General features: G+C 35.7%; 1 protein-coding gene across 2 annotated transcripts in view; it reads right to left on the reverse strand.

The window, feature by feature from the left end:
- Positions 1-741: 741 nt before the first annotated feature.
- Positions 742-24,564, reverse strand: part of nudcd1 (NudC domain containing 1) — a 28,506-nt gene continuing 4,683 nt past the window's right edge. Inside the window, exons 3-10 of one of the 2 annotated variants that reach the window (XM_051873338.1) lie at positions 23,528-23,716; positions 22,080-22,263; positions 21,016-21,204; positions 14,651-14,858; positions 12,565-12,709; positions 10,050-10,175; positions 1,483-1,642; positions 742-1,315 (exon numbers count right to left, since the gene is read on the reverse strand). In XM_051873338.1, coding sequence (XP_051729298.1) covers positions 1,029-1,315; positions 1,483-1,642; positions 10,050-10,175; positions 12,565-12,709; positions 14,651-14,858; positions 21,016-21,204; positions 22,080-22,263; positions 23,528-23,716 — 1,488 coding nt within the window. In that variant the 3' untranslated portion in view covers positions 742-1,028. Of the gene's footprint in view, positions 1,316-1,482; positions 1,643-10,049; positions 10,176-12,564; positions 12,710-14,650; positions 14,859-21,015; positions 21,205-22,073; positions 22,264-23,527; positions 23,717-24,564 lie in introns of both variants that reach the window. The other variant, XM_051873337.1, reaches the window with a different exon arrangement.

Genomic DNA, 24,564 nt, shown 5'->3' on the forward strand with positions numbered 1-24,564 from the left:
GACACTATAGCTCAAGCCAGAGCCCCCTCTAAGTGGCTGTAAGCTTTGAAGTGGAGTCTGTTCGTGAACTGGTGTTCTTCCCAAAGGGAAAGACCCACAGAGATGCGCAGTCAGGTCAGTGCTTTCCTTCTTGCAGGAGAGGTTAGAGTGCCAGATGTCCCCTTCAACCTTGTAAGTGTATATGGCCGCCATAGTGACACATCACGACGCAGTGGATGGTAAGTCTCTAGGCAAGCATGACCTGATCATCAGGTACCTCAGAGTCACCAAGAGGTTGAATCCTCCTAGGCCGTGCCTTATTCCCTCATGGGATCTCTCTGTGGTCTTGCTGGGCCTACAGAGAGCTCCTTTTGAGCCACTGGAGTAAGTCGAGCTTAGGGCCCTCTCACTAAATTATTATTTTTTTAAATTAAGTTATTTTAAATGATTGAAAATAATTTATGATTATTTTAAATGTATGATGAAGTATTTTAAATGTATGATGAAGTCTTTTCTTCTGAAATATGCTAAACCCATCTGTACAATTTTTATGAATTCACATGGCATTTAGTATATGTTGATATTTGACTGCTGACTCATGTCTGGTGAAATAATTGCTTTGTCAAAAAGGGTCACAGGTTTGTTCTGATGGGGTCGTGGTCTGCAGGGAACAAAACAATGATAAATGTAAATACTTCTCAACTTTTGCACTGATTGTGGTCAAAATGTTTAAAAAACATTACAAGTGGAAAACAGACAAGATCCTACAGATGCTTATTTATTTTATGTATCAGTACATTCTAATGGAATGCAATGTAACATTCATGCTCTAGATTGTGTCTCTGGAGGAGCATGTGAGCATAATATTTTACATATAAAGACAAGTACTAACACACACAAACACTCTGATACATTAGAGAAGTTCAACTCAGTCCTGAAATATGACAGTCTTGTACTGGATAAGTTGAATGTACACAATGAAATCAAATGATCAGCGACCAACCCTGGAGCAGAAGTGTCAATTCATCTAGCAGAAATACTGGAGAATCTTAATTGTTCACTTTCAGCACAAACAGGTTGTTGGCAGTCAGGACAAACAGTCTCTCATTAGTGGCCCTGAATCCAAGTACGGGGTCATTGGTATCCAGGTTGGCTACCTGTTGTTTGGCAACCTGCCCGATCTGCCGACCCTGTTTCCGGTTGAAGAGCACCGTGTCGACCGGCAAAGGCTGACGGTAAATGAAGACACGTCTGAGGCACTCACAAAGAGCTGCGTAGGAGAAGTTGGGGGCACAGGTCGCAAACTTTTTATCACGTTTTGAAGCCTGAACATAACCTAAATGCAAGAAAAGATGAAAGAATGAAGATTTATAAGAAGAATTTATCTCAATGTCTTATTAGACATAAAAAATATGGTTGCCTCAGCTAATAAAATTACTATCTGAAGGAAGTTTAAGAGTTTTAAAGTAATGTTTTACATTATTCACAAACAACTGGTCTTACCGAGTGCATTAAAAGTAGAAATGTGCTCCCATATATTGTTGTCCTGGTTTGGACGGGGCTGCCAGAGCAGTGCATCGACATCGTGCCGTAAGCAGAAAGCGGGCATCTCAGAGGGGTCAATATGCACAGAGAAAAGGAACTGGTGGCTTCCAAGGCTCACCTGAAGGTCAAGAAAAAGCATGTAAATAATTCAAAATTATCTGTGTATCTTAAAAAAAACAAAACAAAAACAACAACAACAACAACAAAAACGCTACCATTTAAATGTTTAGGGTTGGTAAGATGTATTTGAAAGAAGTCGCTTATGCTCACCAAGGCTGCATTTATTTGATCAAAAATACAGTAAAACAGTAATATTGTGAAATATAATTACAATTAAAAGTAACCGTTTTCTTTTTTTTTTTAAATATATTTTAAAATGTAATTTATTCCTGTGATGGCAAATCTGAATATTCAGCATCATTACTCCAGTCTTCAATGTCACATGATCCTTCAGAAATCATTCTAATATGCTGATTTGGTGCTAAAGAAACATTTCTAATTATTATCAATGTTGAAAACATTTGTGATTAACTTTTTTTTTTTTTTTAGGATTCTTTGTTGAACACAAAGTTCAAAAGAACAGCTTTAATTTGTCTTTGTCTTTACGGGCCATTTTGATCCATTTAATGCATCCTTGCTGAACAAACATTTTTCAAAAAAATCCTATTGACCACAAACTTTTTAACAGTAATGTATCAGATATGTTCCAATTAATTCTATATATTTAGACTTTCTTAAATTAGTCTAAATAATTTTTGCATTATTTATAGGTTATATTATTTTAAGTGATCTAAATCATTGTCTAAAGCATTTTCTGTCTATACCTTGTTGATAAAAATAAAACCATATTTTCTGTACAGTTGCCTCTTTAAGATTGTATCTTCTCAGTAGAGATAGATGCTGGCAAGCAGAATGGATATGAATGGATATTGAATTCTTTTGAGTCAATTTTTCATTGTACTGTCTATTATGCCATCACTCTAGCAGAAAATGAAATGAGAAAGAAAAAGATCTCCATACGTATTCTCATAAAAAGATCCAATTATGAGGCGCCCATCTGAAACGACAGCAGGATTGAACTGTCAAGAGTAAACAACAGCAATGGAAGATGGTGGCAGCTGTAAGTCAACCACCATTATCGTCACATACATGATGTAAAATGTCTCTCTATATGAATCACAACCGTTTTCATGTTGTACTGAAAATGATGAGCGTTACGACTTCAATTCTCAAGTGATGTTTTGTACCGCTGCTTTTACACTTGTCCTAAAATCCATTTGGTGAATGCTGGCTGCCAACATCTCCATAAAAATACCATTTTTGAAACCTAATCTTGATCTGCTCACTATTCTAACTGCACATTAAATTCAAAGCAATATGTGACAGTCGCTATTCACAAGGGGTGACAGCTTCACATGCCTCTTAAAATTGCCAACACTTTAATTCGGACATAAAATGCTGCTAAATTACCTCTAGAAACCTGTCCCTACAGATTTAGTCTGGAAATAGTTTAACTGTTGATATTTATCAATGTAGAAAGGGAATGAGTGATGCTACACTACAGGAAATCTTTGGATGTTAAAAGTATTAATTATTTGGTTTTGGCATGCAGAGATAAGAGCTGAAATGACAAATGTTATGTCCTTATATTTTTATAATGAAATTCTAAACCAAAGTAAGCTGCCTTTAGCTCTACCTCATTCACAGAAAACTGCCTTCTAAGACAGCATCTTAACTGAAGCATCATACTGTATGTATGTGACTGATTTGAAACCCTCTAAGTAAGCAGCAATTCTGTGCAATGTGTGCCACACAAAGTAGCACTACAACTTCCAAAGTTTTGGAAGATTTGATTTTACTTTGGACACTTATGTAGCAATTTCAACTTAAAGAAATATTTCACCCCAAAATGAAAATGATCCCATAATTTATTTACCCTCAAGCCATTCTAGGTGTATATGACTTTCTTCTTGTAGTTGAACACAATCAGAGTTATATTAAATAATATCCTAGCTCTTCCCAGCTTTGTAATGGCATTGAATAGAGCCTGAGTTTTTGAAGATTCAAAAAGCACATCCATCCATCAGAAAATTAATCCATACGACTCCAGCGACTTCACGATGGGTTTTTGTTAGAAAAATAACCATATTAAAAACATTTAAATATGAATATTTTTCTTCCAAAAGCCCATCGCTTTGCTTTTGAAGGCATTTATTAACCCACTGGAGTTGTATGGATTACTTTTATGATGGATGGATGTGCTTTTTGGAGCTTCAAATCTCAGGTACTCTTCATTCAATGCCAGTACAAAGCTGGAAAGAGCCAGGATATTATTTAATATAACTCCAATTGTTTGGATGAAAGAAGAAATATACACCTAGGATGGCTTGAGGGAGAGTAGATTATGGGATCATTTTCATTTTTGGGTGAACTATTACTTTAAGTTTTTACATTATATTTATACAATTTATAAATCATTTATAAATATATAAATAATACAAAATATATTAATATAAAAACATTAAATATATAATATAATCATTTTTCATAATATACTACTGTTGAAAAGCTGGGAGTCAGTATTTTTTTTTTTTTTTAAGAAAATAAATATATGGGTCCTTGCTGAATATAAGTGTTATTTAGAAAACGTTAAAAAATGAATTTCATATTGTGATGCTGTGGTGGAGTGTAAGGAGAGTAGAGAGAAACTATTTGCATGCTGTCTTTTTTTATTTTTTAATACAAGGATCATCACCAGAAAACTATGAAAATAAGGAAAATAAACCGCTATGAAGAATGAACGAGAACAGAAATCTGAGAAATCAAAACATGGGTTTTTAAATACTAGGAGTGAAGGAGGAACGGAACGAAGAACAGGTAATAAATGAATCAATAACCATGGAAAACAAACAAGGGCATAATTGAATACCCAGGCAAGGCTGGAAACAGGAATGAAACAAGAAATTAAAACTGAGAACACAAAAATATGATATATATCAACCGAGAACCGAAATATACTTAGACAAGCAAACCGAGGAAATATGTATTTTCATTGAGCATGTGCAAAACATCCTAAAATTGCTTTATTCAGGAAGGATAAAGCAGCAAGAATTTGACCAAAATGAAGTCTCTTCAAATCATAATGTTGCTGCCTACTTTTAGAAACAACTTTTGCAAAGAGAGCTTAAAAGTCACTTATGGTCTAGTTATCTGCTGTCTCCACTCATTTGATAAAAAGTCACGCACAAAGTCAACCACTCTAGACACTGGAATTATGAGGATATTCTGAAATGTTTCCCTGTATTGTTTATGAGTGCAAATGTAACTGACCCCATGATGTACTGCAGCCCACAAAGAGAACAGGAAGCCCGATAATGAAACGCATCTTAAAATAAAGGCCCTTAAAACCTCTGTTTCATTATGTTCAGAATCACACTTGCTACTGTTTGGTCTCTCTGTGAGAGGTCGAAATGTTTATGGCTCTCCACAAATGGGCACCTGGCTGTGCCAGAACTGCTTCACAAGAACATCGCACAGTCTCACGTTTAATTCATGAACACAGTTGGTTGTGAAGAGCTCAACAATAAAGGTTTTGTTTTTCCTGGCCTGTAGTTCAGATTTTTACTTGGCATGCCAATATTTACACTGACCCCACCATGAAAGAAAAAAAAAAAAAAAAGCATGTCAGCCAGCTAATTAACTTCACCTTGGCGTAAAAATTTTAATCAGCAGAATTAGCATTTAACAGTAAATGATAGGGCTGGGTAAAAATGATCTTTCTCGATTTTAATTGATTCTCATTTTGAAGTACCAATATCGATTCTTAAATCCCAAGAATATTTGTAGTGCACCTCACATCTAATAAATCTAAATAAGCTTTGTGCTTTGTTACTTCTGAAACAATGTCTCAACTTTCAAATTCTATCAATTTTATTACGAAATTCAATCAATGAACATGAATGAACATCAGAAGGTATGTTGAAAGATATAGTACAGCTAACCAAAATCCAAGTAATCGCTCAATTAGTGTTTCAAACACTGAAAGACATCAATAAAACAGCTTATAAACAATGTCATGTAATGTTACATTTGCCTCAGAAAAGTCATTCAATGTCCAAAAACTAATTAGCCAGCTAGAAAAATGAACTTAGGAGCATTTTGATAAATATATGCACTATATTGCATATTCGTTGTATTAACCTGTTCTTCAATATTTAATGTAGGCCTATGTTTGAATAAATCTGTCATGTTTTTATGACAGCCACCATTTAAATGTTTATATTTGTTTAAAAAAAAAAAAAAAAAAAGTAGCCATTGAAAATTAATAACATATCACTGAAAAAAACCTAAGATTTCAAAAATGAGTTTTTAAAATAATAAATCAATAGGAATAGGTCACCCCAAAATTTTTAATTATTATCATTCCAATTTTATTTTATTTTTTTTCTGTGGAACACAAAAAGAAGATATTTTGAAAGTCTCTGGGGTCCAAAACTACATCGGACTATACAAACCCTATTGTATTGAAAGAAAACTGTAAAACAAACAAACAAACAAACAAAACAAACAAAACAAACAAAAACACTATTTTTAAAGAACATTCTTTTTTTGTTCCACAAAAGAAAGTCATGTAGGTTTAAAAAAAAAAATATTTAAGTGATAGCTGAAGGGTTAATCATTCATTTACTACAGATCAAATCTCAACTCATCTCAAATATTAAAATAACCATCCATCACTGCATCTCCAGCATTATTCTGTCTATGTTTAATAGAAAAGCTTATCTCAAATGGTGGTGAGGAGCTCTTGAGATACACATTATTCAGATATACAGTAAATGTCAAACCCTCTCCTTTGCTTGTTGCCATCATGGCTTGAGTTGAAAGATGAGTGTGTGTCTCAAAGGAGAGAGGAGAGGTGTCACTCTTCAGGAACACAACAAGTTCTTTCAGGTCTTCTCCAGCACCCACTGAGGGACACAAACATGCAATCTGAAATCTCTGAAGAGGTCGACATGGGAACGGCTCTCCTCAGAACCTGGAGCTTTGCAATCGGTGAGCGAGTGCACTCAGAAAAGGTCAGTGTGTTTCGCTGCATCAATGTAAGTGATTTAGAAGTGAGAGGAAGAGAGGAAATGGGGGGAGGGGGTCTACAGGGAATTTTATTCTATGGCAAAAGAAAAAAACATTTTGAAAGCCTTTACAAAATGTACAGACAAAAGACCTATGTTGAGTTAAAATACAAAGGCAGGAGATGATGATGATTATAATGATGATTATTATTATTATATTAATAATACTTTTATTTTATTTTACAATTAATTTATTATTTTAATAATAATAATAATAATAATAATAATAATAATAGTTGAGTAAAATGCTTTGGATAAAAGTGTCTGCCAAATTAATATATGTAAATACCTAACAATCAGTTGCCCTGTGTATTTTAAAGGATTAGTTGAAAATTGAAAATTGAAATGAAAATTAGCCCAAGCTTTACTCACCCTCAAGCCATCCTAGATGTATATGACTTTCTTCTTTTTGATAAACATAATCGCAGAAATATTAATAAATATCCTGACGCATCCGAGCTTTATAATTGCAGTGATAGGGATTAATGAGTATGAGCTGAAGAAAGTGCTTCCATCCACATCCATCCATCATAAATATGTGCTCCACACGGATTCGGGGGGTTAATAAAGGCCTTCTGAAACGAAGCGATGCGTTTGTGTAAAAAAAAAAAAAAAAAATCCATATTTAACAAGTTATGAAGTCAAATATCGAGCTTCTGCACGAGCCGCCTTCCGTATTCAACGTACGTAGAAAGTGTAAAACTCTTGCAGGGTGAGTAAAGCTTGGGCTAATTTTCATTTCAAAGTGAACTAATCCTTTAAGTGTCAAGTGGATTTGCAACTATTTATTTTAAATGGAATACAGAAGATGTACATATAACAAAGCAGGGCTGGACTAGCCATCAGGAGCATTCCCAGGAGAATTCCCAATGGCCTGGTGACTGATTTGGCCTGCTACCCTATTTTCATTTATTTTTTTCAAACCTGTATGACTTTCTTTCTTTTGCAGAACATAAGATATTTTGAAGAATGTTGATAATCATGTAACTTTCGGTTTTGGTTACCATTGACTTCCATTGTATGAACAAAAATTTTTCTTTTTTTGTCCCACAGAAGAAGTAAGTCATACAGGTTTGAAACTACATGAAAGAGAGTAAATGATGACAGAAATTTGATTTTTGGGTGAACTATCCCTTTAATGGCCATTTAAAACCTATTAATCATAAATTATTTATGCGATTGTAATTGAAGTGTAAATGCACCTCTGAGCTGCAATGAACGGTCTGTAAATATATCTTAAAACCAATTCAGATGCAGCTTCTGAAAAAATAAAATAAAATTATATATATATATAACATAAAAGTTTGTGTTTCCATGTTGAATTAAATACAATATTTCCATCCAAAGCTACTTTTTGTAATGTCTATTTGATGCTTTTCTCATTTAACACAATAATGACTTTAAATTATTTTTGGGGGGTAATTTTTCAGCCAATCTTGATGTGCCATTGATTTGTGATTAATCAATCAATACATAATGTAATTAATAAGGTGAAGAAATAATATATATAATTTGAATTAATTAAAATATATAATTAATGTATTTAAATTAATGTATGTTTATTTAAATTATGCAAAATACAGTTAATTTTGGATCCAGCATCCAGGTTTCTCAAAATAATTTATGCTGTCAGCTCTCATACTGTTATTTTATGTACTAAAGACTAAAGAACTCCTGCGTCTCAAAAGCTATCATTTACTAACTATTCATAATCAGGTGTAATTAGGCTTTCATTCTGTCTTAATCATATACTAAACGACTAGAGTGACTTAACTTGATTATCACAGCTGTTCCTAGAATAAAAACATTATTTGTGGAGTTTAGAAGGGAAAATTATTTCTTGTGATTAAATGAGATTTCTGCCATGAAAGACCTATTGAAATCTACAAGTAAGCCATCATAATATTACTGACTTTGCTTTCAGCCACTTCACTTTTAGATGACTGATCCCTTGATTACATGTCAAAGAGACAGTTAGCGCTAGATTGTGCCAAACCATCAAGTGCAGAAATGTTTCTTGCAGCACAAGATGCCAGGAGAGGAAAATCAATAATGCGCTTTTGTACTCACACTCTCTTAAAGCACAGCTTATTTCATCTCAACATGATAGCACAGATCATGAGCCTCTTATGGGAACTTAAACAAAATAACAGCTGCGTTAGGTCAGTAGCAATTTAAACATTGATCTGAAAGCAATGAAATCTTTAAGATCACACCAGATGAAGGTTTTTTTTTTTTTTTTTTTTTAAACTACTGCCGCAATTTTCTAAAGCAGAGCCGACTGGTCGTGTAGGTGATATAGGTGGTCGCTCAGGGAACCAACATGCTGGGGGTTCATAATAAATTGATAAATAAGAAGCTTAATGCTCAATTTAAGCTAATAATGAAATGTGTTAATAAAATGAAATAATTGTAGTTTTCCCCACACTGTGCCATGCTTTTCAAATTAAGGTTTGGAAGCAAAAATCTAAACATACATGGACCTCAACATGTAGACAAAGTTGTCACATGGTACATGTTGCTTTTACTTGATACTGATTAAGATGGATCAAATCACAGTAGTTCCAACCATGGGCAATAGTTTACACCTAAAATATTGATGTGAAATATACCTGACAAATTATAGACAACATCTGTACTTTGAAGCGCCGTTTCATACTAATTGCCATTCTACCAGCCTATAGAGTTCAACTGTGCCTACCCACTTTTTTAGCTGTGTTGGTTCTGGAAGTATTTTTTCCATTTATTTCTCCATAGAGATATTTTAAAGCCTTTGTTAAAGTGTTATAAGCAATAAACAAAACCAACCAGCTACTACGAGGTAAAGCACAACATTACAAACTTTTATTTGAAGCAAAAAATGGACAAAAAGACAAGGTACAAGACTGTACTTAACGGCTTTATTGAGGGAAAGAACTCCAATCCCATAAAGCACTGCAAACAAATAAAAAAAAATTATGAAACTTCTCATTTAAAGTTGTATGTTATATCTGTATAAGCAATATATTTTACATTTATTGCAAAATATAAATATATACACATATTTAAGTGTTTTTAGAGTGTAGTTAGACCAACTCGATTATGTAATTTACATTGCTTTATGGTAGTGGGCAAGCTCTGTGTTTTGCTTGTCAAGACTCTCTGATTAGTGGAATTTTCTGTACAGCATCATGGGTAATGTAGTTTTTAGCCACAAATTCACCTGTTAAACATGGTTATTTTAAAAATAAGTTGAACTCAACATCTAAACTCACAGCAGGTCTGTCTTTAAAAGTGTACAAGTTATAATTAAAAAAAATAATAAATCACCTAAAAATTTTACCTATGGAGAAAATGAATGGAAGTTTTACGTCCAGAACCAGACTGTTGCACTCTATTGAATTTCTATGGCCTTACCACATGGGTGGGCTTCAGAGTAGCACCATCAAAGCGCATCAGTGTAGAGCTGTCCTCCGGAAACATGTCACAGTCCTCCAGTTCCTGGGCATTGCAAGGGGGCTTGTCCTTCTCTGGGTTTGCATTCTATGAAGTCAAATCAGAAACAAATACTAACTTTTTGGAAACTTTTCCCAATGCCTTCATGATTTATTTTTGCTACTTTTCAAATATCTTACACATACATTTTATTGTCATTAAATTCTAAAGGGGTCATGACATGGGAAATCAAATTTGCCTTGATCTTTTGACATATAAGAGGTCTTTGTACCATTAAAACATCCTGCAAGTTATATAGTTTAAAATGTCCTCCTCATTATAAACAAAGCATTTATTTAATCAAGCTCAAGAAATGGCTCGTTTTGATATTGGGTGACCTGAGACGTCACACGAGCAAATACATTTACATAGGACTGCCTCCAGAGCAAAACATTGACATCAATGCACCATAGACCCCGCCCACTGGCATTCAGTCTCTTAATGGCGGACATTTGCCAACAGTGGATGTGAGCGTTGTATCGCATCAAAAGCAAATAGAACCTATTATAATCATTGACGCGCTGTCTACACTGGATACAGTATACAGATGCGCGTTCAATTTCTGACATACTCCATGCACTTGAGTCTGTTGACAGGCTCATGAAATGGAAGAGTGAAAGAACGGAAGAGAGAAAGAACGTTCGCTTTGACACGTACAGTTTAAACAGCTCGGTTACGTCTCTATACAGACTTCAGGGGATCCCAGCATTGGAAACAAGTGGATGGTTTATTTTTATGGCTTCCCGGATCAGGTTGAAGGCTTATACGTTTGTTTGGAGCATTTTGTTTTGTCAGCGAGGCACAGTGTAACGGAGAGTTCGCAAAGAAACTTTAGTTGAGAGATGAAGCAGCCAACTGTATTGGATCTGACAGCAGCTGCACTTATAACATTATAAGTGAACCTCAAGGAACATATTAAAATAATAAAAAATCCATGTCATGTCCCACGATGAAAATCCATCATAAAACTATGAATATTTATACATTATTAAACATTTAAAGCTATGATAAACCTAAACAGGAAGTGAAATAAACAAACTATTTAACAGGGCTCAACACTAAGGATTTTTTCTACTGGCCTGGTCGAGCCAGTGGTTCAAATTTTTACTTGCCCTGCCAAAATTTTCACTGGCCCCACAACAAAAAATTAATATAGTAGAAGAAAAGAAAATGGACCTATAAAAAAAGCCTAATTATTGTTTTTGTTGTTTTTGATACATGTAACCTTAATAAATAAGATTATGACACCCAAAGCTACTAGATTAACTAACTTAAATTTTAAATATTGTTAGACAAATAAACTGTAAGTAATAAAATAGTAACAAATAACCAAATTATGAGTAATAGCAAAAATAAATACAACAGAACAAACTAAATGAAATAAACTGTGCTTTTCAAGTTTTTCATGTAGGCTTAAACAGGAGATTTTCAGGTACAGAAATTGTAATTAATGTATAACTATATAACTATAGATTAAACTTTATTAAGGTTAATCAGTCAAGAGCAGTTACAGATGCATAAATAATGTTTTGAAATGTTGAAAATATAAAACATTAAATACTGTTATTTGAAATAATTTTAAAAATGAAAAGACACTTTAAACTTGAAATTAAACCCTCCAGCAAGTGGTAGCAAGTCCCTGTTAATGAGCGAGTCATTGAGATTCAGCCGATTCATTCAAACGGCTGATTAATTCAGGAAGCGTTGCTCAGAGACGCAAAACAATTCTGTGGACTTTGGAACTATTTTCGTAGACGAAATAGAGTGAAACAGGCGATTTGGTGTCTAAAATGTAAGTCACTTGATATTAAGTTCTTGTTCATTAAATTGTACGCTGTATAAAATCAATATCACATTCGTAATCATGCTGATATTTGGAGAAAAAAACGGCACTCTTTGTTTAATATTGGTTAACTATATTAAATTATATAAATATAAAATATATAAAGGGATATTTTTGCCCCTTATCTTAAATTCTGAGGCATTCTAAATGCATTTTAATAGACTAAATTTCACATTGAATGCTTACACTCTAAATATGCTCGTGCATTAGTCTAACCTACTAGACTACGTCACGTAGTGCATGCTTGCACTCAATGGGTGTGTTTTTGTAAAGTGAGGGACATACTCGACAATTTCAGATCGTTGAATCAACAATTACAATATCATAGACGATATATATCGCACACCCTAAAGCACTGGCCCGATCCGGCAAGTGACAGTTCTGCCTACTGTCCCGAGCGTCATTTACACTGGCCCCGGGCCATCGGGCAGTCCTTATTGTTGAGCCCTGTTTAATTTTTATTGTGTTAAAATTATTTATATAAATCTTCCAAAAATGAACATCCATAGTCCCACAGCTGTGGCATCACTCCCACCAAACTAAGCAATTTTGCCCCAATAAAATGTGTTTCAAAAGTTAGTGAAAGAAACTGACCAGGTCCTCAGCAGTGAGATATGAGAGTTTCTGTTGGAGCTGTGATTTTTGTTCATCGTTCACTAGATACTCTCCTCTCCGGTCCCCCAGAACCACCTCGGACCAGAGCGGGCCATCACTTCGCTTCTGTAGACTGATCTCCAAACTATACACACAAAAATCCAACTCCAAATGATTCCAGATAAACAAGATTAAACATCTTTTCATAGTGTATCAAGAGAGAAAAAAAAAAAAAAAAAAAAGAGCAAAATGAATAATTTAAACTTCATCTTCATTACTTCTGGATGAAGTTTAAATGACTTCCTATTACACAGATGACTGAATAAAAACACATTTTGGTGTTGATAGTTCGGTCATTCATAAAGTACTTAATCAAAATTCATTCCGTTTTTCCCTTTGAACTCTGTGTACAAGTACTATTAAGAATGGAATATTTCCAATCTGTTTAATTGCATCTGTTAAAAACAATTCCTTTCATATATTCCATTATATTGTATATGCCACATAAACAAAGGCCACTTTGGGTTCTCATTCAAATGCAAATGACTGTTACATTGACTGTAAAAACAACAGAGAAAACATAAATGCACGTATAAACACTCAAAACAAACCCCAGACGGAGTCCGACACTCAAGAGCACAAGAGGGGCCATCGGGGGCCTCTTATTAAAATCAAGGATCTGGAAACATAGACGAGAGGACAGAGAACAATGTGGAGGGAGGGGTTGTTTGCGTCTCCGGAGGAGGTGGTGAGTGAGCAAGACCTGAGATGATGTTTATTAGAAAGAGGAAGGGACAGCGGATGAAGGGACGGATGTGGAAATTCAAAGATGAACAACTAACGCTCTAATCATGTTTTTAAGGAATGACTAATTCGTAAAACCTTTCGAATCTTGATACATGTGATGAATGTGTGCAGAGGCACAGTGACAACTCACACCTCTCATAAACATACAACAATGTGGGCGGTTGTTCTCCATATGCGTTGCTTCAGCTCAACATTTGCCAAAATCCTCTTGTGCATATCCACAATATATTTAGCTTTTACCAAGACATAATGTAGAACTTCATAAGTTTTAGTAATGTTTTTGGGCACATGAGAAAACTGTTCTTTCAAGAAAATTCTGCCATCATTTATCAACCCTCATGTCGTTCTGAACACTTTCTTTCTTCAGTGGAAGACAAAGGAAGATGTTTAGCAGAATGTCCAGGCTGCTCTTTTCCATATAGTGACCAAGGACTGTCCAGCTTCAAATAAGGACATAAAAGTAGTCCATATGACATTAAGAATATTATCCAGTTGGGTCAGTAGTTCTGAGTTTTATTTGCCCTGACAACTAGTCTCCATCACAAAAGAATGTGGTTTTTAGTTTTTTAAAGGCTTTCATTTATAGCAATGTATTTTTATACATTATGAATTATGTTTGGTGTTTATTATGGAATTCTGCAGATGACATGCAGGGACAAATTAAGAATTCGTTTCCACTACTTTTTAAACTAATTTGTAACAAATCAGTACAGCGTGGCTTTGATTGAACTAAAACAAGGGAACAAATTAATAAAATTTGCCAACGGTTTAATTAAAACAAGGAAACGAAATAAATAACGTGATATTAACTACCACAATATAACTAAAACGAGGTAACAAATGAATAAAATGTGGCCACAATTTAACTAAAACGAGGCAACTAATTAATAAAACATGGTCACAAATGAATAAATCATGGGAACTAATTCGTAATTTGTGGCAACAATTTCTCGCTCTGTAAATTATATTAAGTGTTTTCGACAAAAACTCATCTATGTTAGTCAGCTACGTAACATTATTGCAGATATGAGATTTGAAAGCTATGACTATGAGTTATTTCGGTCTAAAGTTATTCCTGTCTGTTCCTCACGTAAAACTTTTGTATGGCTTTAGAATACTTGGATTTCGGCGCATGACTCATAAAGTCTACTTTTTGGACTTTCAGACATTATTATGTACGTTCAGGCTTGGTAAAGGGTTATTTATGAAGAAGGTTTGGAACAACATGAGTGTAAAATAAATCAGTAAACTCAATTTGTTGCTCCAACTTCCTTTTTACCTCTTATCATCTTGAATGGTCCAAGTGCTGGCCTCAGGATCTACAGGAGCGAACAGTTGCCCATCCAGAAGTGGTGCATAATCTCCTACTCTGACACGTAGACAATCAACGGTGAGCTTGAATCGGATGTCATCTTTGGTGGTGCCTTCAGGTAAACGCACACAAACGGTCACGTCCTCTTCCGTTTGCTGCCAGAAATAGATGGGATCTGTGATAGAAACAATGGAAGAAGTGACACCTGATACAAAGCAGATGTTTACAGATGAATGCATAATTAAATTACACATATCTGGTAGACCTTCACATGATTTCATGCTAAAACAGGTAAGAAACACTACAGGCAAAGTATATCTTGAAAACAACTGTAAGTAATAAAATAATGAGACTAAGCTGTATTTCATTATGCAGCCTTGTCTGTTCAATTCCATTGTCTATTCCTTCCATAACATCATTAAACAATGGTGAACTATGTGCGTAATACAAAGTATGATGAGTTCTGAGGCTTCTAGGTCACTGTGACACTACAGCAAAAGATGACAAATTAAACCTGTATATGCATGACAACCGGTGTTAATGTTGTGCCTTTATTTTAGCAATGGAAATCAGAAATACATGTGCCCTTACTGAAATTCATTTGTTGAGAAAATTAAACATTAGTGGAAGAAATAGCCTTTTCTACATGCTGCTGAGTTTTGATGGTGTAGTGACTATATAGCAACAAAATCTGAAATAATAAAGAACATAAAAAGTCATTTTTGGATCAGATTTGGATCTGTAAGAGTAGGTCAAATGAGGTGGTGAAGGCTATTAGTTAAAGCTCAACCCCCCATCATGGACCTCAGGTTGCTCCCGAGTGGATTGTAGTAATTGTGTACCAAAGGTCACTTCAGATAAAAGTATGAGCTAAATGACAAATTAGTTATTAAACAGACTGGACAACCAAATCAATTCTAGACAATTACATTTTCTGCTTTCCCAGAGTTATAGCTATAAGCAGAAATTACAGGAGTCAAACACACCTGTGCACACAAACTGAAAGGTTGATTAGATCTGTTTGGTTATTATAGCAGTCATGTTTTGAGTTTATACATTCATGTCTTAGTTTCTTTGTTAATCTTCTAGGTTAATTAGTTCTGTCACCCTCTGTCCCTGCTTGTTTGTCACCATGGTTTCTGATTGATTTGAGTATTCTGTTCAGGTGTGTCTTGTTAATTTGCTCCCTTGTTTTCCCATGTATATAATGCTGCCTTCACGGGCTCTTGAAATTATCATAACTATGAGTTTCCTAGGTAAAAATTGCACATTAACGCCTTCCCATTTCGAATGCGCCTTGAATGCGATGAGCTCGTAATCACAACTTCAGAAGTGGATATTATCAAATTTTTGATTAAGCAGCATAAGCCCTCAGTTTCAGTTTGCTCCTTGTCCGGTATTAATCTTGCTTAAGCTGTTTAGTTATGTTATTTTCTCCTGCATTTCCCTAGTCTTTTGTTTATGGATTGAAATAAAACTTCTGTGGATCTGAAGTCCTGCTTCCAGCTAGTGTTTCTACTATACAGAGTGACAATGGCACCTCTGGTGGTGGTTTATTATAAGAAAAAGAAAATTTAGGAGGAAAATTTAGGCAGTATCAGGGGAATGTGGCAAAACTTTGTGTCAATATATAGTACATTACAGTACAAAAGTTTGGGGTCAGTAAGTGTTTTTTTTTTTTTTTTTTTTTTTTTAAAGAAAGAAATTAATACTTTAACTTAGCAAGGAAGCATTGAATTGATCAAAACTGACAATAAAGACAATAATAATGCTGCAAAAGATTTCCATTTCAAATAAATGCTCTTCTTTTAAGCTTTCTATTCGTCAAAGAATCCTGAAAAAATATATCACCGTTTCCACAAAAATATTAAGCAGCACAACTGTTTTCAACATGGATAATAATAAGAAAGGTCTCTTGTGCAGCAAATCAGCATACTAGAATGATTTCTGAAGGATCATTTGACACTAATGGCTATTGAAATTTCAGCTTTGCCATAACAGGAATAATAATTATACTTCACAATATTAAAGGTTTAGTCTACCCAAAAAATGAAATTTCTGTCATCAATTACTCACCCTCATGTCATTCCAAACCCGAAAGACCTTCGTTCATCTTCGGAACACAAATATTTTAACAATGTCTGTACTACTTCTCTGGACCTTGAATGTGGTAATTTCATTGCTTTCTATGGGAGATAATAAAACCTCTTGGATTTCATCAGAAATATCTTTAAAAATCAAGGAACTTTGCTGCCGTACCATGGGTGCAGCAGGCACATGGTTGCAAGGCACACTCCCTGTGCAAGCAGGGGGTCACAGGCGCTGTGTAATATCATTGCGCCTGCTGCACCCATGGTATGGCAGCAAAGTTCCTTGATTATTACGCCGGAATGAGAGTATAGTTCCTAGCCATATCAGCCTAGAAAATCGCAACTTCTCATTTTCTGTCGGGCTTAGTACACGATGTAATTACATAAGAGTCAAGTTTTAAATAGGAAAAATATCGAAACTCTTTGGTCATTTTTGAGCGAGATGCTAACGGTCTAATCAGATTCAATGAACTATGCTAAGCTATGCTAAAAGTGGTTCCGCCAGACCCAGAGATCGGCTGAATGGATTCGAAAACGGTAAAACTCAACTGTTTAACTCTAGGGGAGTTGGAAAATGAGCCTATTTTCAAAAAAAGTGGAGTGTTCCTTTAAGAACCTCACAGATGTTACAAAGCAAAGGGCGAATTCACTAACAATTTGTAGTAATTAGAGTTAAGAGTTTAAAAGAATTTTAATAGAAGACATGGTTGTGTACATTCCTATTGATCACACTGGCATCCAGATGATGTAGCTGAGCACACTTAGCATTTTAAAGCGCCGATTCAGGTATCTGGATCACAGTGATGGATTGATGCTGTACAATCCCAGTAAAGTTTGCCAGATCATGTTAATCTGCAGCATCCTCCACAGTTTACAGTAGCACTCAGAACAGACCTGCAACATGGGGAAATCGCACAAAGCAAATTGCATTCGGCACAGATTTTTGGCCGTGTTTCGCATTTTAACTGGTGATAAAGCAATGCATACAGCAAGTGCTAATATATAACACCATAAGTGGGCTCAAATTCATTCTTACTGAATTCCTCAAAAAAGTTTGTGCCAGTTGATCTCTTAATCAGAAACCGAAGGTAAAAACAGAGGTGGATGAGGAAATAAAAGGTCAGAGTCTCACCCATGCACAGCCTTAGCTCTGCTGGCAAAACCTTATTACTGAAATTGGAACAATTTTCTCAAGCCATGATGCTGCTTTAGAGAGCAATGAGGACTGAGAGCAGTATGCTCATTGTCTTCTTTTGTTGCAGGTCTAGTCAACTTGCGCCTCAACCAGAATCTTGCTGAGCAAAACAGGATAATGAAGAGAAGGGCAAAGATGTTCCGTGACACTACTAAATCACTCCGACTCTGTGTATAAAGGGGACATATCATGGAAAAAAGGATTTTGCTCTTTTGAAATAAGAGCTTGACTAAATGTACCATATGTAGACATGATGCAAAACTCTCTCCCAAATCCAGACAGCAAAAATGGCTTGTTTGTAAATATTGGCTGTGACGTCACATCCACGAGCACATGTGTCTGTCCACATACATATGAGTATTCACATATGAGTAAGTTCTTTTAGACTGATGATCTACAGTGTAACCACCAATGTTAGTAGATATTTAAAGAGGTTTTTCACTCACCCCTACAACATTTCAAGTTTTTTAGAATAAAAAAAAGGGGACTGGCATTGTTTTCATTTGTGTTCCATGGATAAAATGGAAACATTTACAGGTTTGAAATAACGAATAATTGATGACAGAATTTCATTTTTAGGTAAACTATCCCTTTAAGTGCTGCATGTTTACGGCTCTGAAAAAAAGCTGTGTCTGTGTGTGTGTGTGCGATTTACATAATTATTGATATTTGCCAAAATCGTATCGATTTTGTATTGTCCAGAAAGACTTCTAATGCACACTACATTGATTCCCCCACCCTCTGATGACAGTGTTCACCGTATAAGCTTTGGTTTGTTCATTTACCCTTAAATCAACACGCCATCAACAGAATATCAATGTCTGGTGTGCGTGGTGTAATAGTCTTTTGTGGCTAAGGAAGGTCGACCTCTCTTTCTGAAACAAGCTAATGCACCTCCATTTTATCCACCTACCAATGGAGTCTCTCAGGACTCTCAGCCTCTTAAAATGAGAGAGAGAAAGAGGATGAGGCGAGATCACTCCTTTATGTCACAGAAAAAAGCTCAAAAGGGTGTACAGGAAACAAATGGCCTTTTAAAAGATCCCTCTCTCAGGTTTTCAGATGATTAATATGGGTGTTAGAGGGAAAAACAGGAAATGAGCGAAAGAGAACATTAAGATGAATTTTAATATAAATAATTTCCTGTTGATATGTTTGGAACATTTTTGTTGTATAAGCTTTAGGTGATTTTAATCATTGACTAATTATGTTTGCTAGAAAGGAAGAACTCAAACACACAAAAACTCATTTAAATGAGGAAATAAACAAATATTTGACCAAAAGGGACTCTAGCGTCCAAGTCTGAGCACCACTAATGAAGCAATATTTGCAATTAGCACTCTCTGACATAAAGAAAATGTCAAATGCTAATGAAAACGAGGTACTAGTTAATTTAATGTGCCAGACCAATTTCATCACAGAGTATATAAATAAACATGAACTGCTTATCATGATAGGATTCAACATACAGTAAGATATTGTAGCATAAAACTTGCTGTTAATTAAATCTCGTTCTGTCATATTGAAAAGAATTGAAATGTATTTCATTTCAACGTGTCATGCAGCTGCCCTATATTTACATAAAACAACTTTACATAAACTTTCTTTCCAAAATAGAAAAATGAACCCAACTGATGACCACTGCAGTACAGAAGCACATGGTCCTCTCCAGTCCTCATCATAGTGTATTTGAGGAATTCTGTTTGAATGATTCTTTCTGATGTTTCTATGGATACAGCAAGCCTCTGATTCATTCCAGGAAAGTGTGCTTCCTCAAGACTGCAGCACTTGAGAGTTTCTAGTTTGATTGGTGACTACTTCAGATGTCTTTTCTTGCAGGCTTTCAGAATTCTGTCAAAGTGCACCTAGAGCGGTGGTGAAATTTTACTTTCTAGAATTTCCTGGAACTATTTCAGCAACAAAACCAAAAACATAGCTGCGAGCAGCAATTATCAGGGTTTAAGCGCATTAAGGCCTTTAAGCACATGCCTAAAAAGATCAGCAAGCCTGTAACCATCTTGATCATACAGTAGATGGAAAAGACCATTTACAGCTAATACAGGCAATTTACCATAGGAAATATATGATTTTTAAAGGTTTTTAACAGTTATCGAGGTTAAGCCATGCGCAAAAGTAATAACCTCCAATATTTAACAAATGATTCCATTGACAGCAGCAGTCCTGGAGGCAAAGTTGCTCAGAATGAGAAGTTTTACCATGTGGCATAAATGTGGGTGTGTGCAAAAAATCGTGTGATATACAATCATTTACGCACATGAAAAACGCAAAAGCGCCCCCCGGTGGCTGGCTTTTTTCGAATTTCTCACAGGCCCAGCAAGGTTTGTTCCGATTAGCCTTCATAAACCTTGTCTGATAGCTGCTCAAAATTCATTGGCCGCCGCCTGCCGCGTTTTTCAAGATACACGAATGTCCTCAAAGGCAGTCTTGGCACCTTGAACAAAGACATTGCATGCCAATTTTCAAGTCAATCAGACTTCAGGTTGCATAGTTATAGCCATTTTTACGTTTTTTCCATGTTATAGCACCACAGAGTAGCCAGTTGCCGTATCTTTTTTCACGCGACCACACAATGAGCTCTTACATACAGTATGTGTGCCGTGTTTGATGAAAATATCTTATACCGTTCACGAGTTACAGCCATTTCGAAATACCCCAAAATTTTGCCAAGAACGAAGATCCGTCTTGAGCCAAGGATTCCAACGATATAAAGACACTTGAGCCTACGCCTAATGGTTTAGGAGTTTTGAGCGATTTCGTACTTTTCAACACTGTAGCGCCCCCGTCAGATGGATTGGGGCAAGTCTCAGTGACATTGTAGACGGTTTGAGTACTACCAGCCCTCAAATTTTCAAGTCTCTGGGTCGCTTTAGTCTGCCCGATCACTTTTAGTGGAGAATGCTGATGCCTGGAAATTTTAACAATTACAATAGGATTTCAGCGCTAAGCCAAGAGAGAATGTTTTTTTATATCCAAGTGTAATGTTTATTCCAATACGACCTTCTGTTTTCCTGGCAGTTGGTTCTCACCTGAGTTTTCCACCTCCATTTTCTCAGCAGGTGGTTCTTCAAGCGGAAGTCCGTCCACCTCAGTAAAAGTAAATGGTTTCTCTGAGGCTACTATGACTCCTTTACCCTGAGGCTCCACTGCAGCATAGTGCGGGACAGATTTGCCCTTCATCATCCTCCTCTTCCTCACACCATACTTCCTCTCCTCACCTGTGTAAAAGAAAGCACTTTTCTAGCTGTATTTTTCTACATTCCACATTTTTCCCCATCTTTATTGGTCCTGCACCTCTAACCCAAAACTATCTTTAATAACTTTAAATATTAATTTATACACCTAAATATAGTTGAGTAAATATATACATTGTTATTATATGTTCCCAATAATGCTACACTACATTTCAAGTTTGAGGTTGGTATGATTTTTTTGAAAGAAACAAATACTTTTATTTAGCAAGGATGCATTAAACTGATCAAAAATAACAGTAAAGACATTTATAATGTTCCAAAAGATTTCTGTTTCAAGTAAATGCTGTTCTTTTTAACTTTCTATTAAAATATCTATGACAAACTTTCTTTTAAAAATGTGTGTCATGGTTTCCACAAAAAAATATGTTTTCAATTTTGATAATTATAAAAATGTCTCTTGAAATATCAGCATATAAGAATGACTTCTGAAGGATCATGTGACACTGAAGACTGTCATGGAAATGAATTACAAAATAATAGTAAAAAATATATTAAAAAGACAATATTTATTTTAAATTGTAATATTTTACAATATTACTGTGTTTGTGATTATATAAATACAGCCATGGTGAGCATCGGAGAATTACCAACCCCAAACCTTTGAACAGTAGTGTATATTTCTGTACATACTGTCATTATATACAGTGATGTCCAAAAAGGTCCTCAAAACTGCTTTAAATTTAAATTAACATATTTAATGGTTGGTAATGTATTGCTGTAAAAAGCATACATTTTTAAAACTTCATTAAAATGATTTTTTTTTTAAATAGTGCAGTTCCTCGTTATAAGTAAGAGCTGAAATCATTTGATCTGAACAGCAGGGAGACACTCACTCTCACCCTGCCCAATAGAGTTGTCCACAGTGATCCACTCCAGTGAGATCGAGAAACCGCTGCCTTTGGTATCAGATGGATCCTTCTGGACTCTCAAAAGCAGCACTTCAATGGTATGAACATGAGAGTGCACGTGAGCCAGGCTGTGAATGATGATGAATGGCTCCCCTAGACGCTCACTGAACATCGACTGAGAGTAAAACAAAACAATAAGTTATCAAGCAAAATATGTGGTGCACCTCATATGAATATGCTGAGAAATACAATGTATCTTCCAAAAAAAAGCAGATGAATTAATCTGTCTCAATCAATCAATCTCAAACCAACAATTAGTCAAATAATTTGATGAGTAGGAACAGTTAGAGGCCATATAATGCTTTTTGAACGTTTTCCTTTTCCTTTAGTGTGCAATGTCTCTGTTTATGCATGTATACGATCTGCAAAGTTACAAAGTCTAAATTCACCCACAAAATTGATTTATTCTATCTAACAGAGAACACTGCTCCAGACCTGCCTAAAATGGCTCGATTGTAGTCCAGAAATTACTAAACGTCTACATCACAATGTGAAATATTAGCAATAATTCCCACCCGAAGGCATTCGCAAAGAAAGAAGATGAGGCTTCAGTGAACTGTAGTGTTGTCACTATGTGGCTATTATGGTAAGGGGCGTTACACTTCTGACACACGCTTGAGGTGTTTGGCCAATCACACCATACTGGGTCAGCTGGCCAATCAGAGCACCCTGGGCTTTTCGGAAGGTGGGGCTTTGTAGAAACTGGAACTCAATGACTACATCCGAAAACTGACTTGTTGCCTGTCTCACTGCACTGTCAGGCAATGACTGCAGGCAGCATTTGCACACGAAGGCAACTCACAAAACTGATTTCGGACAGACTTCGGAGGCAGCGTAATGGTTTAATGATCTACATCAAAATAGCGTAAGCTTTGGTGATGATTAAGCGAATATTTAATTACTACAGTAGTAATTTTTCGCTAGAAATGACATCAAAAGTGGAAAACAATGGTCAAACACATACATTTACACGCAAATTAACCACCAACTGCAACTTTCAGATGCTATCTTTATTTTTAAGCTCAACTGTCACAGAATGGAAAGCACAGGATTGTGGGATATCAAAGCCAGTGAAGGATACATCTATGCTGCCTTCAAAAATCGATCAGATGAAGACAGGAAGTGAAGCCAACTTTGAATTCGGACGTGCCTTGATGCTTTCCTACCTTGGAATGCGTCCCCGAATGGCAGCATTTTTCAGTTTTCGGATGCAGCCAATTAGTTCATTTCAGACAGACTGGGAATAGAATTACTACAGTATGTTTTTTGAACATTAAATCATGTTAACAATTTCAAGTACACCCAATAAACAAAATAATGATCTTTTAAAATAACATCATATGGCCTCTAAGTACAAATTGTGGTCGATTTTTCCCCACCTCCCATTTAAGAAGTGAACTCTCTCCCCTCTTGCTGGTGCGCAAAAGAGTCAACTTTCCGGTTCCATCAGAAAGTGCGGCCCAAGTCGCGGAAGTCAGGCTCAGAGAAGCACACAACTGCTCCCCCTCACACAAGCTTGGGTCTGATTCATAACTGAACATCTCACGAGGTTTGCCCAAAGCGGTGTCCTGGGGAAAAAACAGATGGACACCTGTCAATTATTCTGTCTCTTAAAACCACACCATTAGGAAAGGGCATTTTCAGATCTACAGATCAATTGCTTTGTTCCGAAACAGGGATTTAAATGGTTACAATTTCTTCTTTGTTTGTTTCACTTTCACAAGGCAACATTTCTAAACTGACCAAAATTTGTTAAAGGATTAATTCACTTTAAAATGAAAATCACCCCATGATTTACTTACCCTCAAGCCATCTTAGGTGTACATGACTTTCTTTCAGATGAATACAATTGGAGTTATATAAATAAACACACTGATGCTCCCAAGCTTTATGTTGGCAGTGAACGGAAATCACCTGTTTGAAGCTCAATTAAGTGCATCCATCCATCATAAACATACTCCACACGGCTCTGGGGGGTTAATAAAGGCTTTTGGCCAAACGGCCATATGGATTGTACTTACGTCTAAAGCGTAACATACGCGACATACTACTGGTATTAAGCTACACCATGGCGTACTATACTACATCCTACGTTATACGCTGCGTAAGTTATGCTTTAGACGTACAGTAAGTAGAATCTGTATGACCATTTGGCCGGAAGCTAGTTATTTTACTTTATAAACATGTTAAATATGGATATTTTTCTGACACAAATGCATCGCTTCGCTTCAGAAGGCCTTTATTAACCCCCCAGAGCCATGTGGAGTATGTTTATAGATGGATGGATGCACTTTTTTGAGCTTCAAACAGGTGGTTTCCATGCACTGCCATTATAAAGCTTGGGAGCATCAGGGTGATTATTAATATAACTCCGATTGTATTCGTCTGAAAGAAGAAAGTCATATACACCTAGGAT

This window comes from Ctenopharyngodon idella, chromosome 19 (assembly GCF_019924925.1).
Source record: "Ctenopharyngodon idella isolate HZGC_01 chromosome 19, HZGC01, whole genome shotgun sequence".
Taxonomy (NCBI): Eukaryota; Metazoa; Chordata; class Actinopteri; order Cypriniformes; family Xenocyprididae; genus Ctenopharyngodon; species Ctenopharyngodon idella.